Genomic DNA, 21,921 nt, shown 5'->3' with positions numbered 1-21,921 from the left:
AAACTCATTATAAATAATGTGATTTCTTAGAAATATTTAATATAGATCTTTTTAAAGACTTTTTAAAATCACTCTCAGAAATTTACAACATACATTAGTGTATTAAAGAATCCGAGACATCCTATGGTTAAGAAATATTCTATTGTATTAGAACCAGAGCTTCCCAAATTTATTTAATCATAGAATCCTTTATTTTCTCTTTAGTTAGTCCCATTAGCTACAACAAAAGAGAAAGATACCCCCAGAACAGAGCTGGTATAGAATTATAAATATAGGCAAATGACAGAGCCTGAATTTAAAAAAAGTAAATAAAAATAGCAAAAGTTCCCCAGGGGAAGTCAACTAGAAGGACGTTTAAACTCTTGAATACCCAGTATCAATTTTGTTTGCTATTCTGCCCTACACTTTATTTTTTGCCACAAGTCCTCACTAAAACTTGCCAGGTGGACATGGACTGGCGAACTCTGGAATGAAGAGATGCCAGATTTCCTACCAAATTTGGAGTCGTATTTCCCTTTAATCTTAAGATATGGGATCCCAGAAAGTCAGGAGGTTTTTAGGTCTTCAAGATGAGGTTTTTATTGTTGTGCTGGGTGGGAATACATTGTGGCATTTACAAATAAAATTAAATTAAAATTTACATTTAATATATTCTTACACTATATTAAATATATCATACCTCCTCCACCATTCTCCTTTATCCCCCCCCCCACAAACATATTCCTGGAATAGTTTCAACAGGTCTCATTTTTCCATTTACATATATGTGTACACAGTACTTATTCCATATTCACTCTCCTATACCCTTTCCCCACATCTTCCCCCTTCCCACCGGTACCAATCCCCCAAGATAGGACTCGTTCTGCCCTCCTGTTCTCCGATTTAGCAAAAGAAAAAACTGACATTCTTGTTTGTTTAAGATAGCTTATACAGGGGGTTTCCTTGTGACATTTCCACATATATATATAAATCATAACATGAATTGATTCATCCCCTCTATTTTTCTTCTTTCTATCTTAGTCCCCTTCTTATGGTGATTTCAACAGGTTTAAAAAAATCTACATTCATTCTTGTACAGAAAGTGCATCAACCATATTCACCTTCTTTTTTTTTTAATTTTATTCATATGTGCATACAATGTTTGGGTCACTTCTCCCTCCCCCCTTCCCCCCACCCCTCTCTTACCCCCCAACCCCTCGCTACCAGGCAGAAACTATTTTGCCCTTATCTCTAGTTTTGTTGAAGAGAGAATATAAGCAATAATAGGAAGGACCAAGGGTTTTTGCTGGTTGAGATAAGGACAGCTATACAGGGAGTTGACTTGCATTGATTTCCTGTGCATGTGTGTATTACCTTCTAAGTTAATTCTTCTCAAACTAACCTTTTCTCTAGTTCCTGGTCCTCTTCTCCTATTGGCCTCAGTCACTTTAAAGTATCTGCTTTAGTTTCTCTGCATTGAGGGCAACAAATGCTATCCAGTTTTTTGGGTGTCTTACCTATCCTCATACCTCCCTTGTGTGCTCTCACTTTATCCTGTGATCATATTCACCTTCTTATCTTCCTTCTTTTACCCTCCCTCTCTCGTATGTGCTCTCCCCTCAGCATGACCTGTTTTTCATAGTATTGCTGTATTTGTATTAGGTCTATATTCCACATATGAGAGAAAATACATGACTTTTGGCCTTCTGACCTGGCTAACTTCACTTACAATTTACTTTTTAATTGTTCTAGGCTCCATTTTGGTAGGGAGTTTATGTTTGGAGGCTGCTGGAATTGGAGTGACTATTTCCCACAGGTCCACATATAAAACCTTAGTTCCCAGGGTGGCAGTGTGAGGAGGTGCCACATAGCTACAAGCAGTAGAGCCTTAGAGGAGGTTTTCAGGTCACTGAGAGTGTGCCCTCAAAAAGAAACACCCTTCCTGGCTTGTGATGTGAGGTCCCTTCCACATACGCTCCTGCCATGATGAGCTGCCCTTGCCCAAACCATTGGGGCTGCCTGATGTTGAACTTGAACCTCTATACTGTGAGCTAAATCAATCTTTTCTCTTTTAAGTTAGCTGTCCCATGTATTTCACTGTAGTAATGTAAAGATAGTACAGGGGTTTTAATGTCCTGAATCTGATGAACACATTTAAACCATGTTAAATTATGTATTAATTACAAGTGAAACTACTACAACATGACTGCCCCTTCAAATGATCCCAAGGGCACACTTGTACATGTGTACACTTGTACATTTGTCAACTTCAGTCCCAAACAACCACAAGCAAATTCAACCAATCAGAACTCTAAAATATCTTACCCATATGCCCCTCACCAAGCTACTTTTCAACTAGCAATTATCACTAGACCTCTACTAGTGTTTTTCAGTATTGTGATTAACATCTGTCTTTCCCATTAGTCTATAAATCCTATGAGGACAGAAACTTTATCTATTTCTACACAGCATTCCATCCCCAATATTACTTACTACAGTACCCAACATTAGGTAAGTGTCAATAAATGTATGATGAATAAATATATAAGTGAGTGAGGCATTTAAAACCCTCATAGATCAACTGAAGAAGAGAATCACTCATGTTTAGTGATTTAATAAAAAGAATAAATTTACGCTCATCATAAAATAATGTCTACAAGTGGAAAAGAACATGTCAAAGACAGCATATTTGTATCAGATTCTGCAGAAAAACCTAAATGACTAATTGTAGAAATACATATATCTTTCCTTGCATATGTCTTTTACCTAAGACCTTGCTAGCTTATTCCTTTCATACCTACTTTAATGGGGTTGGGAGCATGATTTAATCAGCACAGTGTAAATCTTTAGGCTCTGGCATTCCCATTGGAACAGAGGGCTGCCTGTTGTGTGCCTGAATACCAGCATAACTTCTCCCTACCCAAACTACTCAACTCAGAATCAAGGATTCATTCCATTATATATCTTGTTTGTTGGACATCACCAAGGTTACCATAAGTTAATTAGTTGCCAAACAGGTCCATGATTCAGGAAGTTAAGTTTTCGGGTACACAGGGACACAGAAAGAGAAAGCACTGATTTCCTGAATACTCTGCTTCTAGAATCATCATCTCAGAAATCCAAAAGCACATCAAACTGAATGATCTCCTGAATAGGAGTCTGAGGAAAATGCTGTGATCTGGCAAAGCAAGCGGAAACAAAAAGAAAAACATGACAGAAAAGATCCCAGAGCTATAGTCAAGTAGACATTGAACTTCATTAGTATGAATCGTTCTTTCTTTGCACAGGGTGAAGCATAGACCTAGACACCTTGACAAATGAGTAAGATCATGGAGAACACAGGAAGATGATGAAGGGAATGGAATAATTGATATATGAGGAGAGAGGCTTTTGAAAAATCTAATTATGAAGAGATCCAGCCAAACGATGAGTTTGTTGAGAAAGTGCAGATGTACTTCTGGTTTGCACTCATATGCAAACCCCAGAGCAGGATAAGAACAAAATAAGTTGTTCCAACAGGATGTGAGTAGGACTGAAAGGAAGAAATAAAAAATGGGAAAATCAAGTGCCTGTAACAGGACAGAATTCCTCACAGGGAATGTGTAACTAAACAAATCCTACCTGTGCAGGGAGGTCTCATTCCCAGACAGAAAACCATGCGTCCCTCTTGGGCCAGTGGACAGTCCAGAAAGACTCTGACATTTCCAATTAGTGTGCTATTTAATGCAAACAGCTTTTTCGTGTTTATGATAGGAGTATGGTTAGAATAAACATAGAAACTATTCCAACATTAAAAGGTTTTTGAGCCTTCTTTGGAATCTGGCTAAAATTGACTTACACCAGGGGAAACTTGAGTGTTTCAGGCAATATTCTCTGCAGCCTGGTGTCTTCCACTGGGTCGAGAACAAGGCCTCTTATTCTAATGTCCAACCATTTCTCCATGTTGTCAGGGTTTCCCAGAGCCCTAACTGAGAGACCCATGAAGTCAATCTCCCACTCTGTGCCTATGTATAAATACGCTTGAGCATTCCAAGTTTGGCAGTAAGCAAAAGTTACTCAGAATGGAGAGGCTGCATCATCTCAAATGGGCCAGAGAGTCCAGATAAGGAAAAGGCACAAGTGGACCACAATGGCACTCTTAATTCGCCTCATTCTAATTTGGAAAAATGGTGCATCTTTCCAATCTCTACTGGAATGAAAAGCTTTTGACCCTAGAGACCACAATTTCCCACGTCTGTAGTCACGTTCCTTGGCCTCCATTTTTTACATTTGCACTCTGTCAAGTCCATCAGCATTTCACCCAGTCATTGCCTCTCTTAAAAAAATAAATGCTTTGAGGAGGTTGAGCAGTAATGAGGGACAAATCCATCTCCTCTCAGTGACATCTCTCAATAGAACCCAGGAAAGTAGTCCCATCTGGAGTGAAAGGAAGTCCCAAAGATTCCTTCAACACCTCTCACAGTAATGTGATCACATTTACTAATAAATCAAGATGATATTACTTCTTCATTCTTAATTATTTATCTCTCCAAAAAAAATACAATACTAGGTTTAATATTTGAAACATCTTAACTAAAGAAAACATGAAAAAATTAAGTGCAAAGTTAGACTCTTTTTTGTATTTGTCATACCAGCCATCAACAGATGAATGGATTTAATGGCTGTATAATGGATAGATCACTAAATAAGATATCACACGTACATATACATATATATATATATATATACAGACCTACATAATGATACATATAATTGATCATACTACACATGCTGCTTTATAACCTGTACCTGCATTTTTCACCTAATAATCTGTTTTTAGCAATGTCCTATGCATTAAAAATATTTCCTACAGTATAATCTCTTATGAATGCAGTGCTTGTAGTTACATGCATGCCATTATTTACTTCATCAATATTCTGGTTCCATTTTTTAACTATTTCTAATCTTTTACTATGAAGAACAATGTCACAGACAACCATGTGAATAAATTTCTACTACTTTCTTTAAGAAGAGATTTAACAACTGGGGAATGGTTCAATTGCTGGAGCATTTGCCTAGAAAGTGTGAGGCCTTGGGCTCAATCCCTGGTAAGGGAAAAAAAAGTCTTAAAAATGGAATTCCCAGGTCAAAGGCATTAAATACTTCTATGGCTCTTAATTCACACTGACAACTCTGATATATGAACAGCTCTTTTAACCATACCCCCACCAAAGCTCAGGTTATTGTTTTGTTAGAATGGCCCATGTGATAGATAAATGAATGGGTGTGTACACACACATAACACACGTTTCATTACTGCTCTAATTTTGAAATTAAACTATATAAATTAGAAAATGCTTCACTAAATATAAATATTAAAAGAATCTTATGCATATTTGTAAATCATAAATTTATGGTATTTTTATTTATTATAAGGAAAATCAGCTACCCAATATTAGGTAATAACAGAGACAAAATTCCTCAACACATATAAACTTTAAAAGTAACATGGAAAAGTTTACAGTAGAGTCAAAGTGATTTTTAAAAGAAAAAATGGATGCAAGGTGTGGTTGCTCGTGCCTGTTATCTAGGCTAATCAATGGCTAGAGATCAGAAAGATCGCAGTTCAAGGCCAGCCTGAGAAAAAAGTTACCAAGACCCTAACTCAATCAATAAATTGGACATGGTGGTACACACCAGTAATCCCAGCTACATAGGAGGCATAGGTAGGAAGATCATGGTCTAAGGCCAGCCTGGAGGAAAACCAGGAGATCATACCTGAAAAATAATTAACACAATAAAAGGACTGAGGGCATGGCTCAAGAGGTAGAGCACCTTTCTAGCAAGTGTGAGGCCCTGAGTTCAAAGCCCAGTGCCCCCTCCCCACACACACACATACAAAAGAAGAATGGTTTCTAACCCAACAAGATCTGAATGTAAATGGATTGAGTATACTAAGAAATATAGAAACAAACAAAACAAAAAGAGAAACAAAGAAAATCTGGACAAAGATTGATTGCTTTGGAATCACAGAAGAAAAATCACAAGAACAACACTGAAACAACTCCCCTAGAGTCCCTAGGCAAAGGTGTGGTAAACTTGAGTCAAGGATGAGGCACATTCAGCCACCTGACAGGTCTCCATTGTAAAGATGTCTACCAGTAGGGGTACATTTACATTTTATTGTAATTTGAAGTAAATTCCTTTTTTCTCCCATAATATGTTTTCCCTTTTGTTTATTGTTGTGCTAGTGGGGGGTACATTATGGCATTTACAAAAGTTCTTATAATATATCAAACATATCATAGTTGAATTCACCCCCTCCATCATTCTCCTTTATCCTCTCCCCCCATTCCTGGAATAGTTTCAACAGGTCTCATTTTCCACTTGCATACATGTGTACACAGTATTTGTACCATATTCATCTTCCCACACCCTTCCCCTCCTGCTTGTACCAACCTCCCCTGTTTTGCCCTCCCCATCTCCAATTTTGTAAAAGAAAAAAAAATGACATTTTTGTTTGTTTAAGATAGGTATACAGGGTGTTTCCTTGAGACATTTCCAGATATATATATATATTATAACCTGAATTAGTTCATCTCTCTGTTTTTCTTCTTCCTACCACAGTCCCCTTCTTATGGTGGTTTCAACAGGTTTAAAAAGTCTATATTCATTCTTGTGTCAAGAGTACACCAACCATATTCACCTTTTTAACTTCTTTCTTTTACCCTCCCTCTCTTGTATGTGACCTCCCCCACCCCCTTTTTTTGTGGGGTACTCAGGCTTAAACTCAGGGCTTACACTTTGAGCCATTCTGCCGGCCCTTTTCTGTGTGTGTGAGTTAAGTGTTGTTAAGTATTTTCAAGATAGGGTCTCCTGAACTGTTTGCCCAGGCTGGCTTCAAACCATGATCCTCCTGACCTCAGCCTCCTGAGTAGCTAGGATTACAAGTGTAAGCCACCAGGGCCCAGTTCATATATGACCTCCTCTTAGTGTGACCTGTTTTTCATAATATTATATTGCTGTATTTGTCTTAGATCTATATTCCACATGAGAAAAAACATGCTCATACACTGAAGGTGGAATGTAAATTAGTACAACCACTTTGGAAAACAGTATGGAGTTTGCCCAAAAAAGTAAAAATAGAACTGCCATATGATCCAACAATTTCACTCCTAGGGATAGACCTGAAGAAATATAAGTCAGGTTACAATAAAGGCACCTGCACACCCATGTTTATCGCAGCACTAGTCACAATAGCTAAGATATGGAACCAGCCAAGACGCCCCACTACTGATGAATGGATTAAGAAAATGTGGTATTTATACACAATGGAATTTTACTCAGTCATGAAGAAGAATGAAGTCTTGTCATTCACAAGTAAATGGATAGAACTGGAGAAAATCATCTTATGTGAAGTTAGCCAGGCTCAGAAGGCCAAAAATCGTACGCTTATTTCCTTCATATGCAGACTTTAGACACAAACAAATGCAGTAATATTGGACATGGGTCACTCACTAAGGGGAGAACACATGGGAGGAATAGGGAAAGGAAGGAAACTTAAAACTTGAATGTGGTTGATATGCTCACTGTAGAGGAGCAAATATAGTCATCTTAAACTGCGAGAGGCCACTATGGGAAGGTGACCAGGAAGTAGTGAAGAGGTCTGGTAGAGATAACCAATGTGGGTTGTAATACACAAGTGCATGGAAGCAATGCTAGGAATCTCTCTGTATAGCTATCTTTATCCCAAACTAGCAAAAACACTATGTCTTTCTTATTATTGTTTATGTCTTCTCTTCAACAAAATTGGAGAACAAGAGGGCAGAACAGGTTCTGCCTGGAAGTGAGGGGTGGGGAGCAAGGGTAGTGGGGTGGGGCGGGGCAGGGGGCAGAGATGGCCCAACAATGTATACACATATGAATAAATGAATAAACAATAAAAAAAGGAAAATGTGGTTTTATACATAATGGAATTTTATTCAGCCACAAAGAAGAATGAAGTTTTGTCATTTGCCGGTGAGTAGACAGAACTTCATCTTAAGTGAAGTCTCCCAAATTATTTCTCACTGATGATTTTTTGCTTCCTATCTAAGGAAAGAAAACTATTGGCTAAAACTGATGGGTTTGGGGTACAGAGTTACTATTCTATGAGCTCATGGGAAACTTGCCCTAGGGTTCCTCAGACAGTCTTGTCTTATGCATTTCCCTAATAGTGTGAACATTTGTGCTTATTCTACCCAACACGTACTCCTGTATTTTATGAAAACAATTCCTTGATTTGACATTGTAAGGTGCACACATTTTAAAAGGTTAGCAGGATCAACAACAAAAAGACAAGACAACCCAGTTAAATAAATTGAGTCAACCCTTCTCCAAAGGCGATATACAAACAGCCAGTAAGCATATTAAAAATACCCAACATCAAGTCATTATGGGATTGTAATACCACTTCACACACCTAGAATGACTAAAATAAATATAATTTTTAAAGGAATATACCCATACTGACAAAGGTATGAGAAATTTTTGGAACCCCCATAAATTATTAGTAGAAATACACAATAGCATATTCCTTTGGGAAAGAATTTAGTGGTTAACCCAAAAGTTAATCGTGGAATTACTAGAGAGCTTGGAAATTCCACTCCTAGGTATACAGCTGAAAGTATTAAACTCAGGTAATCAAACACATATATGTACATGCATATTACAGCAGCACTATTCATAAGAGCCAAAAGGTGAAAATAACCCAAATGTTCATTAACTGATGAACGTATATACAAAATGTGTTATAGCCATACAATGGCCCATTAGTCAGTCATAAAAAGGAAGGAAGTACAGATACATGCTATAATGTGAATGAACCTTGAAAAAAGTGTGGTAAGGAAAAAAACTAGATACCATTAGCCACATGTTAAATTATTTCATCTATATAAAATACCTTCCATAGGTAAATACACAGAGACAGGAAGCAGAATACTGGTTGCCAGGAGCCAGCAGAGGTGGAGGAAGGGGCAGGAATGGCAGTGATCACTTAATGGATATGATGTTTTCTTTGGAGGAAAATGAAGATATTTTATAACTAGATAGAGATGTGGTTACATTACATTACAAATCCACTGAATTGGACACTTTAAAATGCTTCATTTTGTTCCATGAATTTTGCCTCAAATTTTAAATAAAAGATAGCAGGAAATGTTTGTGATCTAACTCAGAAAGCAGTCCTAATATAGCATTAAATAAAAATCATAATGGAAAAGCAATAATTTTAGAACAGCCCTATTTTTGCAAAATAATAAGAGTAATGATACATTTATTTACATATGCGTGTCTGTGTATGCATAAAATAATTTGAAAGCCTTATAACAAACTACTCAAAGAAGTTCTCGCTGGAGAGTAGAAATACTGGTGATATTAATCACATATGTACTACTTTCTAAAAAGAAGAAAATATGAAACTTGTAACAAATTTTTAAAAAGTAATTATTGATTCTTCCCACACATAAATTATCAACAATTATCATCTTATTGATTTTTCTCATTCTCTTTTTCTTTTCACTGTGTGATTTTTAAATTTCACCATTAACAATTTTTTGAAAACTATTTCATCTCCATCTGTCCTTTATCCCCCCTTCATTTTACCAGCTGTCCTCCCACGTGGGTGGATAAGAGTAATTTCATTGAAAATGGGAATGGCGAGAGGGACCGTGCATCCTTCTCTTAGTCTAGACTCTGCAGTTCTCTTTCTATAAAAAATGCCTTGAAGCTTCTGGCCTATGGAGAACTCTTAGTTTCCAACCCTGAATGCTGAGGTCACAGAGAGAACATGCAATCTAAAGAAAAGTGGCTTTTTGAACAAAAGTTTAGGACAAATGGTGAGTGCAAATAACAATACAGAGCTGGAGGTGTAGCTCCCAGGCAGAGCACTTGCCTAGTGTGGGAGGAGCCCTGAATTTGATCTCCAGCCCTGAAAAAGAAAGAAAGAAAGAAAAAAAGATGGCAAGAGGAACAGACACATTTGTAAACCAAAGGACAGGATTGACTATGCCTTTGGTAGTATATTAGTTGAACAGTGAAAGTTTAGGCATGTGTAACCTGCATATAATCCTGACAGTTCTAAAGAAGGATTTTTGAGGGACTTAGACTGAGGAATGAAGGATATAATATTCTTTATTAAGACTTGTTAAATTCAATCCATTGTTTTGGGCTTTTATATGTCACATCCTATTTAAATCTGACAACAGTCCCATAAGACATTTTTCAAGTATGGAATTTGAGGCTCAACAACACTAATAATTTTTGCTGAAGGTCAACAAAACAGGGGGACCCAACTCTTGAATTCAAATCTACTACCTGTGATTTAATGCTATTTCCAACAGATAAGGGGACTTTCAATGCAGGTTGTTGCAAGTCTTGGAGCCCCAGAAAGTTTCATGACAGTTTCTTCTAGTGTCACAGACACAAATATCCTCTAAAATATTCCTAACGGAGCACATTAGGTATTCTGGAATTCTTTTTCTTTCTACAGGAGGTTACATTTACTTTGCTTCATGGGAGGCACCCACTGAATGCTCAGAAGATTGGTTGCCTCCTCTTTTTGAAGAATAGATTTTTTTTTTCTGTTATAATAGCCTTATGGAGGCAGATCTGCTGTCTCTCAATGTTAGTCCGTAATTAAAAAAAAAAAGTCCCATTGGATTATGTTCATGTTTGGTATAGGCTCTACTTTGATATTTCATAGCAGGTTCTCCAGGGTCAGATTGAATGGAAAAGAAAAAAGGAACCCTCGTCATTACTATTTTAGTAGTTTACCTCTGGTAACCTGGAGAAGGAGCATAGTGAACAGGTGTACAGACAGAGTGACAGTCCTGTTGTTTTATCAGCTCCCCATCTAATTTTCAGGTTCATATGATCAAGAGCAAACCTGTATGACATTTCACATGAGAAGAAGGAAGGTCCTCACATGAGTGCTTGTCCAAGGACTGTCGTGTTGTTTTCACCTTGAGTTTTCATTCCTCTAAGATAAAGGAATTTCCTTTACCAATATTTGTCAATCATGTATCCTGTAAAGGGATTTTATCTTATCTGCATAAAGAATACATAAAATTAAAAAAGAAAATGAACAATCAAATTGAAAATGGACACAAGATCTGAAAAGATATCTCCAAAGAAGATAAGCACATGGCAAACATACTACAAAATGTCACGATATTGTATTTCATTAGGGTAATACTTAAGAACACACAGGACTCCTGTCCTATCTCTGCCTATGAGCGATTCTTCCAAATATTTCACTTTCGGATTTTACACTTTTGCCTCTCAGTGTTGTTGACATTTTTCCATTTGAATATTTTTACAAGACTTTTAAAAGGGTAAAACAATTTTAGACCCTGTGACATACCAATGCATTTTAAAATTCCATAGAATCTTCAAATGTTCTATGCAGATGGGAAAGTACAGTGTACTCAATTTGATAAGCTCATTTGATAAACAGAGATGGTGAATCCAAAATAGGTGATTTCCTGTAATTTATGCAAGAGGTGGGCAGAAGAGCTCAAGTGAGATTCCAGGTCTCTTGACAGCATAGGCAAGTCTGTTTTCATTAAACCACACTACAGTGTGATGACTTTTTTTCTTCTCAGTGAGATTTAAAAACTGAAATGATTGAATGACTAGAATAAATAAATAAAACATGTGTGGGGATAGTTTTACTAGCACCCAAGGGCTCTAAAGAGGAAAGAGGCAACCTCAGGCCTCTTTTAAAAATATTTTAAAAATTCATTGATCTACCATATGATCCAGCAATACCACTCTTGGGGATATACCCAAAAGAATGTGACACAGGTTACGCCAAAGGCACCTGTACACCCATGTTTATTGTGGCACTATTCACAATAGCCAAGTTATGGAAACAGCCAAGATGCCCCACCACTGGCGAATGGATCAAGAAAATGTGGTATCTATACACAATGGAATTTTATGCAGCCATGAAGAAGAACGAAATGTTATCATTCGCTGGTAAATGGATGGAATTGGAGAACATCATTCTGAGTGAGGTTAGCCTGGTCCAAAAGACCAAAAATCGTATGTTCTCCCTCATATGCGGACATTTAGATCAAGGGCAAACAGAACAAGGGGGTTGAACTTTGATCACAAGATAAAAGCAAGAGCACACAAGGGAGGTGTGAGGATAGGTAAGACGCCTAAAAAACTAGATAGCATTTGTTGCCCTCAACGCAGAAAAACTAAAGCAGATACTTTAAAGAGACTGAGGCCAATAGGGAAAGGGGACCAAGAACTAGAGAAAAGGTTAGTTCGAGAAGAATTAACTTAGTAACACACATGTACAGGAAATCAATGCATGTCAACTCCCTGTATAGCTATCCTTATCTCAACCAGCAAAAACCCTTGGTCCTTCCTATTACTGCTTATACTCTGTCTTCAACAAAATTAGAGATAAGGGCAGAATAGTTTCTGCCTGGTAGCGAGGCGTAAGGGGGGATAAGGGAGGGAGTGGGGTGGGGGAGTAAGGGAGGAGGCAGGGGGAAGGGGGGAGAAATGACCCAAATAATGTATGCACATATGAATAAAATAAAAATTAAAAAAATAATAATAAATAAATAAATAATAATATTTTAAAAGTTGAATATATATGTGAAATATATAGTTATGAGTTTGAAACTTGGTCAGAGGCAATGAATAGTAGAGAAGATGCACCTCAGGATAACTCAGAAAACTAGTTATTCAAGTTGAAAACAAACATAAGGAAATTACCCAGAATGCAAAAAAAAAAAAAAAAAGACTAGGAGGACAAAAAGAAAGGAAGGGGAGGAGGAAGGAAGGGAAAGGAAGAAAGGAAAAAAGATATATAGAAAACACCCTAGACTTATTCATTCTCTTTATCTCCCATTACCATCCATCTCTAACTTGGCCTTATATTCATAACTATTTATCAGCCCCACCCACACCAGTCTGTTTCTTGCTTCAGTGCACATAATAGTGGTTTTTGTTCTCTATCCAGAAAGCAGAGAACATTCCTCCATTCCTTCCATTCCTTGTCCCTAAAACTGATGGCTTAAATCTACCTCATCTGTCAAGACTCCTCTTCAGTTCCTTCAAATAAATGCACAATCAATTACCAGTGATGCCATTGTTGGTTTCAATACATGTGTCTACCACACAACCAAATAAAATATATTTTTAGTATAGGTAATACTGCAATTTTTCATTTAGTTTCAACTTTCATAACTTTAAAAGCAATGTCTAATAATCACAAAAAAATAAGTCAATAATTTATATCCCATCATCTAGAAAGACCAAGAGTTTTTGGTATCATTCTTTAAACATTTTACTGGGCATATTCTTTATACAAAAAGAACAGTTCTGGCTTTCATAACCAATAGATTGAGATATAATTGGCACACAATAACACATTTTAAGGTGTACAACTGGATGAGATTTGACAACATACATATCTTTGAAATGTGACCACACTTAAGATAATGAACACATCCATAATCCCCCAACGGTCTCTCCATGCTTCTCTGATATTCCTCCTCCCAATGCCCCTCTGGACAACCATCCGTCTACTTTCTCTTGTTTATGTGGCCTTTTCTGGAATTTAATACAAGTGGAATGGTATACAATGTACTTTGTTCTCTGGCTTCTTTGACTCACCATAATTATTTTGACATTTATTAATAGCATATATCAATAATGTTCCTTTGCTGCTCAGCAGTGTCTCATTGTATGGAAAGATCATAGTTTATTCATCAGTAGTGAATGTTAGGGCTGTCCCCGGTTTTTCACTCTTACAAATATAGTAGCTACTAACATTGTGAGCAAGTCTTTGTAAGGATATACGGCTTCCTTTCTATTGTGTAGCTACCTAGAAGGAGATGCCTAGATTATGGTCGATATGTGCTTGATTTTTAAGAAACTATCAGACCAATCAGCAGTGTGAGTTCCAGTTCTCCATCTTTGTCAACTGTTTTGATGCTCAGTCTTTTTAATTTTAGCCATCCTAATTGGTATGCAGTTATCACACTATGTTTTCATATGTATTACCCTAATGAAATATGATATTGAAACATTTTATAGTAGACTTGCCATGTGGATATCTTCTTTGATGATACCCATTCAAATCTTGGGTCCATTTTCAATTTCTTAACTTTAAGTATTCTTGATGTAGATAAAGGGATAACATCCCTTCAAGGAACACACGACTGACAGATATTCTCTAGCCTGTGTCCTTACTGCCTTAATAATGCCTATTTTAGGTTTGAAAAAATTCTTAATATTGATAAGGTTTGTTACCTTATATCTTGTGCTTTCAATGTTGTATCACAAGATTTTTGCCTAGCTAAAGGTCACAAAGGTTTTTCACCTGGTTTTTGTTTTTATAGCTATAAGTTGTACATTTGTGCCTGGTATCTATTTTACATTAATTTCTTTTATGGTATGAAGTATAAGTTGAAATTCAGCTTTTGCATATGGGTTTCCTGTTTTCTGAGCACCGTTTACGGAACAGGTGATGGCTTCTGAATGGAATTTACCTAGGCCAAAAATTAATTGTCAAATATGTGTAAGTTTATTTTTGAACTGTCTGTCCTGTTCCATTAATCTAAAGCCAGTCCTAACATCAGTATCACACTGTCTTCTTTACTGTAGAGACAATATTGTCTCTTCCAAATTTGATCTTCTTTTTCAAAATTGTTTTGGCTATTTTAGATCCTTTGCATTTTCCAATGAATTGTTAATCATTTTATCAGTTTCTACCTCCCAAAAAAGGGTCTTTATATTTTTGAATGGGAATGCATCAAATCTACAGATCACTTTAAGGAAATCTGATATTTTATCAATATTGAGTTCTGAAACGATGAACTCTTTTTTTTTAATTTTTATTTTATTCATATGTGCATACAATGTTTGGGTCATTTCTCCCTCCTTCCCCCACCCCCTGCCTTACCCCCTCCCCCGCCCCCTCCCTCTCCCCCACCCCCCGCACCCCCTCGCCGCCAGGCAGAAACTATTTTTCCCTTGTCTCTAATTTTGTTGAAGAGAGAGTATAAGCAATAATAGGAAGGACCAAGGGTTTTTGCTGGTTGAGATAAGGATAGCTATACAGGGAGTTGACTCGCAGTGATTTCCTGTGCATGTGTGTTACCGTCTAAGTTAATTCTTCTTGAACTAACCTTTCCTCTAGTTCCTGGTCCCCTTTTCCTATTGGCCTCAGTTGCCCCAAAGTATCTGCTTTAGTTTCTCTGCGTTGAGGGCAACTAATGCCATCATGAACTCTTTTTATTTGTTATTTGATTTGCCTTAGCAATGTTATGTACTTCTCAGCATGTAAGTCTTTTGAAACTTTTGTTAGATTTTTCCCTAAGTATATCTGTATATTGATCTTGGATCCTGGGACCTTGCTAAACTCACTGAATTCTTAAAGATTTTTGTAGCTTTTTTACTTCCTCTTTACCTATGTGGATGTATTTGTTTTAGTTGACTTAGGCCAGTGACTAGGGTCTCCAGTATAATATTAATACAAGTAATGAGAAGTGTTTATCTGGCTTCTGATCTTACTGCAGAGGCATTCAGTATTTCACCATGAAAAACGATATAACCTGACAAGTTCCATAGGTGTGATTTCTTGAGCAAATTCCCTTGCATTTCTAGAGTGTTGAGGTTTTATCAGAAAATGGTGGGGGGGGGGCGGGACTATTGAGATATTCATATGCTGTTGGGATTTTTGTGTATGATAAATTATATTAAATGGTTTCTACATGTTAAACTCATCTTGCATTCCTGGGACAAATCCCACTTGTTCTTGATGTTTTCATACAATCTTGCTATCAATTTGTTAAAATTTAATTAAGGATATTTGCATCTCTTTATAAGAAATAAATTGGGAAGCAGTCCCTCCTTTTTAATTCTCTGCAAGTTTTATAGAATTTATTTCACTTAGTTTAAAAATGTGTAGTAGAATTTGCCAGTGTAGCCATCTAAACCTGGACTTTTCCTTGTGGGGATAAGTTAACTATGTATTCAACTCATTAATAAATACAGGGATTTGGGGGTTATCTTTTCCTTCCTAATGATCTTTGGTAGTTATATCTGCTGAGGAATTTTTCCATTTCATCTAAAATTGTCAACTGTATGGGCACAAAGTTGTTAAAAATATTTCTTTACTATCTTTTACATATCAATAATACTGTAAAGAATTTTGCCTCTCATTCTTGGTAATTTCTTTCTTTCTCAGTGTAAATAGATGAGGGTTTTTTAATCAATTTTATTGATCTCAAAGAATAAGCTTTCTTTTATTTTTATGTCTGTTACTTGATGATTTCTAACCTGATCTTTGTTTCTTTCCTTTTGCCTACTTCAGTTTTGACTTCTTATTCTCATTTTCTTATGGTGAAAGTTGTGGTCATTGGTTAGCGAGCTCACACTGTTCTTTTTCTCCAATACCTGTCTATTGTTCTATGAAATTCCCCCAAGAGTATGACATATCAACAGCTTTAATCTATCATACTTCACATTCATTCAGTTCCAAATATTTCACACTTTTTTGATTTCTTCTTTGACCCATGGTTTCTTTAGAAAGGCATTAATTTACCTTCCAAAGTTTTGGTGTTCTTTCATAAACATTTCTGGTTATGATTTAGAATTTAATTCCACTGTGGTCAGAGAGCATACTTTGCATCACTTGAATTCTTCACAATTTCTCATTACTGATTGATTGCCTCAATCAATCAGAAGATTGTTCATCTTCATAACTTTTCTATGTGCACTTAAAAAAGACTATATTCTGTTGTTGGTTGGTAAAATATTGAAGGACTAAAGGATGTACTGCAGGAGGTCCCAAAAGGTGATAAGTGGTCAAGGAGACACCTCTCCTTCCCAGGAAACCTCTGTCTGCACCTGAAAGACATCTCTGCCCCTAGACAATGCAAAAAAAGGCTATAAAACCCAATCCCCAACCCAACCCATGGGATCACCGGTTTCCGGGTCCCCCTGCATTCTCCAGTATGCAGTCTTTCTCTTCTCTTCTCTACAAATAAAATCTTTCCAACCTCTGCTGTTGGAGTCTACCTGTGCTTTCATACTCAGAGCCAGCTCAAGAACCCTGAGCACATGAAATTTCTGTGTGTGTCATCCATGCATAATATTTGGCAATGCATGAAGGGACCAGCCATCACCTGAGGTCAGTATAGCTTGTGCCAAACTGGGAAAGACTGCCTAGGAATGTGACTGTGAGTGTTCGGCACTCCGATGGAGACTATTTTGCAGGAGAAACTCCCCACTACAGCCTAGCTATGGTGAAACTCTCAGGTTGGCCTTTTCTCTCTCTGTCTTGTTAAGGAGGGTTTCTCCCTTGGGAAACTGAGGAAAAACTCCAAGCACACTACAGATGTACGGCAGGCAATCTGAGGAAACTCAGATGCCAGATGGGGGATTATACCACACTGCCAATGCTACGTGGGAGGAACCCAACTTCAGTGCACCAAAGTTTTTTTCTTTTTTCCTCTTCTTAAACTCTAACTCTCTCTTTCAAGATCTGACCCATTTAAGAGGAGGTCTGAAAGTTTGTCTTCAAGCCAAAAAAGGTGTTCTGGCCAGGGCAGTCCCTGGTGTCAACCAAAGGCTGGAGACACAACTTCCTGACCCATCCTGAGGCTCTAAAGGCAGCTAAGTCTCGGACCCCTCCAGATCTCTTACACTTCCTTCATGGTTTCCATTACCCAAGAGTGGAGGTCACCTCCTGCTTCCAGTGTTCCAGTACTGCCTTCGGGCAGGATCGACCTGGACAGCAGGGATGACCAATAATCCCTCATGCATTGAGCCTGGAAACTCTCTTTTCCCCCAACACTCAATCTCTCCTTCCCCTTTCCCAGGCAGTTCAGGATGAGTGCCCCCTCCCCACTTTGCTCTAAACAGCAGTGAGCTTGTTTCTTCACGGAGTTTGGGAAAAATCCTTACAGGTACCAGAAAGTGCTAGTCTCCAATTTAGGTTTAACTCTTTGTCAAGCATCAGGTTAATTGGTTAAACAGGCTCCACAGCCTTCCCTCAGGGAAAGAAAAAAAACAGTTAAAAGGAAAAACCTTAGGTCTCCGATTTTTTGCCCCTTACCAGAGAAAAAGCCTCCAGATGCTCTCACTCTCTCTTTTCATAAAAAGCATATATGCCTCACAGAATATATAGGGGGACAAAAGTCTACTTCATCAGGAGTCCCCATCCATGCCTCTGCAGGGGTCCTCCTTCTGGCCATGCAAGCCCTCTTGGTTACTTTGATAGAGCTATTTTTTAAATTACAAGCATTCAGCTGGTAGAGGAGAACCAGGCCTACCTGGGTTGCAGGGCAAACAGGCAAGTCAAAATAGGTAAGAAGTTGGTCAAAAATCATTTCAGGGGGTTGGGTGTATCTGAAATATCTGTAATCCTCCACAACATTACCCACAAGTGGCAGTGGCAGGAGCAAGGGAGAGAGGGATGTCCTCTCCCACTAGAGTTTCTCCTCATCTGGGGATGCCTACATAAAAGGAGAAACCTCTGATAAGGTGACCAATTTTCCCTTGTTTCCCTTTTTTAGATGGGAAATCAAGCCTCAAGGATCCAGGAAGGATCCCCTCTTGCCTGCTTATTAAAACATTGGAAAGCTCTTGATCCAGAAAGTCTTCAGCAAAAGTGACTTAAATTTTACTGCACCCAGGCTTGGCCACAGTATCCTCTGGGAGATGAGGAAAGATGGCCAGAAGGAGGGAGCATTAATTATAATACCATTCTTCAACTAGATATGTTCTGTAAAAAGGAGGGAAAGTGGACCGAAGTTTCATCTATTCAACTGTTCTTTTTCCTGAGAGATCACCCAGAATGGCTAAACAAATGCAGGCTAGATACCCAGACCATGGTAACCATTTGCAGAAAGCCCCCAAACTCCCTTGAACCAAAAAACCCATCTAATGTTCCATCAACTCCTCCTCTCTCCCCTTACCCAGCTAAGTCACACACCTGACATCATACCACAGGACTCTATCCCCTCCAGGAATTAACTGGAGGGGATAGGACTCACGTTCCTTTTAGAGTGAGTGAACTTAAAGAAATAAAAAAGGATTTAGGAAATTACACAGAAAACCCAGATCAGTACATCCAGGCATTTAGAGAAGTCAGCCAAAACTTTAAACTGAGCTGGAAAGATGTAATGCTATTGCTATCTCAGACCCTCACTTCTCTGGAGAAACAGCAGGTACTAGATCAGGCAGTCACAGCTGGAGACAATTATCACTTAGGTAAAAGCAGCCCTACAGGCCTGTCTCAGACTGGGCCCTCACAGGAGGAGGAGGGGGAGGGAGAAGAAAGACAAAGACACTGGATACCTAGAAGGGGACCTCAATTCCCAATTCCAACAGGAGATCAGGCAGTGCCTATGTATGTCCCTAAGTGGGACCCTGAAAATGACAAGGATTAATGGAGTCATAACCATTTCATCCACTGCATTCTTGAAGGTCTAAGGAGAGCCAAGGTAAAACCTCTTAATTACTCCCAAGTAACAGTTGTACAGCAAGAACTCTTAGAAACCCCAGTAGCTTTCCTACAGAGACTTAAGTATGCATTACAAAAGCATACCAACATTATACCAGAGTCACACAAAGAGAAAATCGTCCTAACAGATAAATTTCTAACACAGTCAGCACCAGAAATCCATAAAAGGCTTCAGAAACTGGTGGCTAAAGGGAGCAGAGATCTGGACCAATTGATCCATGTAGCCACTCCTGTATACCATAATAGGGACTTAGAAAAAGAAAAGAAGGACCTGGAAAAGGAAAAGAGAAAGGCTAAGTGGCAGGAGGCTCTGATCGCAGCACTCAGAGAGGCTTCCCTGGGGCAAAGTCCAAACTGGAGGACATGCTTTCAATGTGGACAGGCAGGCCATTTTAGGAGGGAGTGTCCCCAGAGAAAGCTACCTCCAGGACCCTGCCCCATTTGTCAGGGAAAACATTGGAAGGCACACTGTCCCCGGTTCCCAGGGGAACCAAGGCCAGAGCCTCCCACCCAATGACAGGTCCCGGGACCTCCCATTCAGGCTCTTGTAACCACCATAAAAGCAGTGGAGCCTCAGGTTTTACTCATGATTGAAAAACACAAGGTCAGATACTAGAGCCAGCATCTTAGCTATTCCTTTCTCTCCCGGACCCAGGTTCCCCAAGAAAATTACTGTTTGAGGCATATCAGGCCAGCCTCTAAAGTGTTATTTCACTCAGCCTTTTGCCTGCTTCTGGGGAGATTTCCATTTCTATCACTCCTTTTTAATTGTCTCAGGAACTCCTACTCCTCTGCTAGGGTGAGACCTTCTATCTAAATTGGGGGTACAGCTCCTTTTACCCCCAGGAGAGTACTTTTGCTTGCCCCTAATAGAGGAACAAGTAGACCCCACAGTGTGGACAGATGGACACACTGTGGGATGGGCACGAACAGCTGCCCCAGTCCTAATTCATCTCAAGGACCCCTCCTGGTTTCCTCATCAAAAACAATATCCTCTAAAGCCAGAAGTTAAGGAGGGGCTAATTCCCATAATCAAAGATTTAAAGAGACAGGGACTGCTAATAAAATGCTCCAGTCCCTATAATCCTCCTATTCTCAGTGTCGGGAAGAGACCTAACAAATGGAGGATAGTCCAGGATGTCCGCCTGATCAACAAAGCAGTAGTGCCTCTTCACCCTGTAGTTCCAAATCCCTATAAGCTTTTAGCCCAAATACCTCCAGGTATTACTTACTACTCTGTCCTGTATTTAAAAGATGCCTTCTTTTGCATTCCTTTACACCCTAAAAGTCAACCTACCTTTGCCTTTGAGGACCCCACAAGAAAGTCTGGACAGGTCACTTGGACTGTCCTCCCCCAGAGATTCAGAGACAGCCCCCACCTCTTTGGGTTGGCTCTAACCCAAGACTTGGCAGAGTGGCAATACCCACAAGCTACTCTGCTAGAATATGTAGATGACCTCCTGCTCTGTGGACCAAGTGAGCCTGTCATTCCATGAGCCACTGAATCCTCAGTAAACTTCTTAGCAGATAGAGATTATAAAATCTCTAAAGAAAAAGCCCAATTGTGTCAGCCTGGGGTTACATATTTAGGTCTTGTTCTGGAGAAAGAAATGAGGTCTCTAAGAGAAGATAGAATCTGTCCAATCCTGGCGTTTCCTCTACCTAAAACTCTAAAGCAATTGAGGGCCTTTTTGGGGGTCACAGGATACTGTAGAATTTGGATCCTGGGATATGCAGACCTAGCCAGGCCCTTATATCAAATCCTTAAGGAAGCACAGAAGGATATCCAGCCCTTTATTGAATGGGATGACAAGTCAGAAAATGCATTCCACAGGTTAAAGAAGGCTCTTATGACAGCTCCCGCCCTGGGTCTCCCAGAACAAGATAAGCTTCAATTATATGTCTATGAAAAGGGAGGACTGGCCTTGAGTGTGGTGACTCAGCTCCAGGACATCACTCCCCAGCCAGTAGGCTACTTAAGCAAAGAGTTAGATCAGGTAGCCAAGGGATGGCCGGATGCCTTAGAGCAATGGCTGCAGTAAGCCTTCTAGTGCTTGAAGCTCAGAAACTTATCCTAAACCACCCCCTAACAGTCTATACCCCACACAACCTAGGGGGAATTTTAAACTCAAAAGAAGAACTTTGGTTATCTGACAGCCATCTACTTAAATACCAGGCCCAGCTTCTGGGAGGGACAGAAATAACTTTAAGGACCTGTCAGAGCCTAAATCCTGCATCCTTTCTTCCAGAGGCAGAGGGAAATCCTGAGCACTCGTGCAAGGAGGTACTTATGGAAAATTATGCTGCCCAACCTGACTTAACTGATCAGCCCTTTAAAAACTCAGATCTCAAATTATACACTGATGGTAGTTCCTTTGTCAAGAATGGTGTCAGACATTCAGGGTTTGCAGTTGTGACAGAATTTG

General features: G+C 38.8%; 1 protein-coding gene across 3 annotated transcripts in view; it reads right to left on the bottom strand.

The window, feature by feature from the left end:
- The window catches only part of Agbl1 (AGBL carboxypeptidase 1), a 780,759-nt gene that overhangs the window by 687,413 nt on the left and 71,425 nt on the right, over positions 1-21,921 (bottom strand). Inside the window, exon 1 of one of the 3 annotated variants that reach the window (XM_074061493.1) lies at positions 3,601-3,654. The exons of the other annotated variants lie outside the window; for them this stretch is intronic. Within the exon in view, the coding sequence (XP_073917594.1) occupies positions 3,601-3,637 (37 nt within the window). The 5' untranslated portion in view covers positions 3,638-3,654. Of the gene's footprint in view, positions 1-3,600; positions 3,655-21,921 lie in introns of those variants that run through there. 3 annotated transcript variants of the gene reach the window in all.

Source organism: Castor canadensis, chromosome 19, assembly GCF_047511655.1.
Source record: "Castor canadensis chromosome 19, mCasCan1.hap1v2, whole genome shotgun sequence".
Lineage (NCBI taxonomy): Eukaryota > Metazoa > Chordata > Mammalia > Rodentia > Castoridae > Castor > Castor canadensis.
This window is presented reverse-complemented; position numbering and strand designations above follow the sequence as displayed.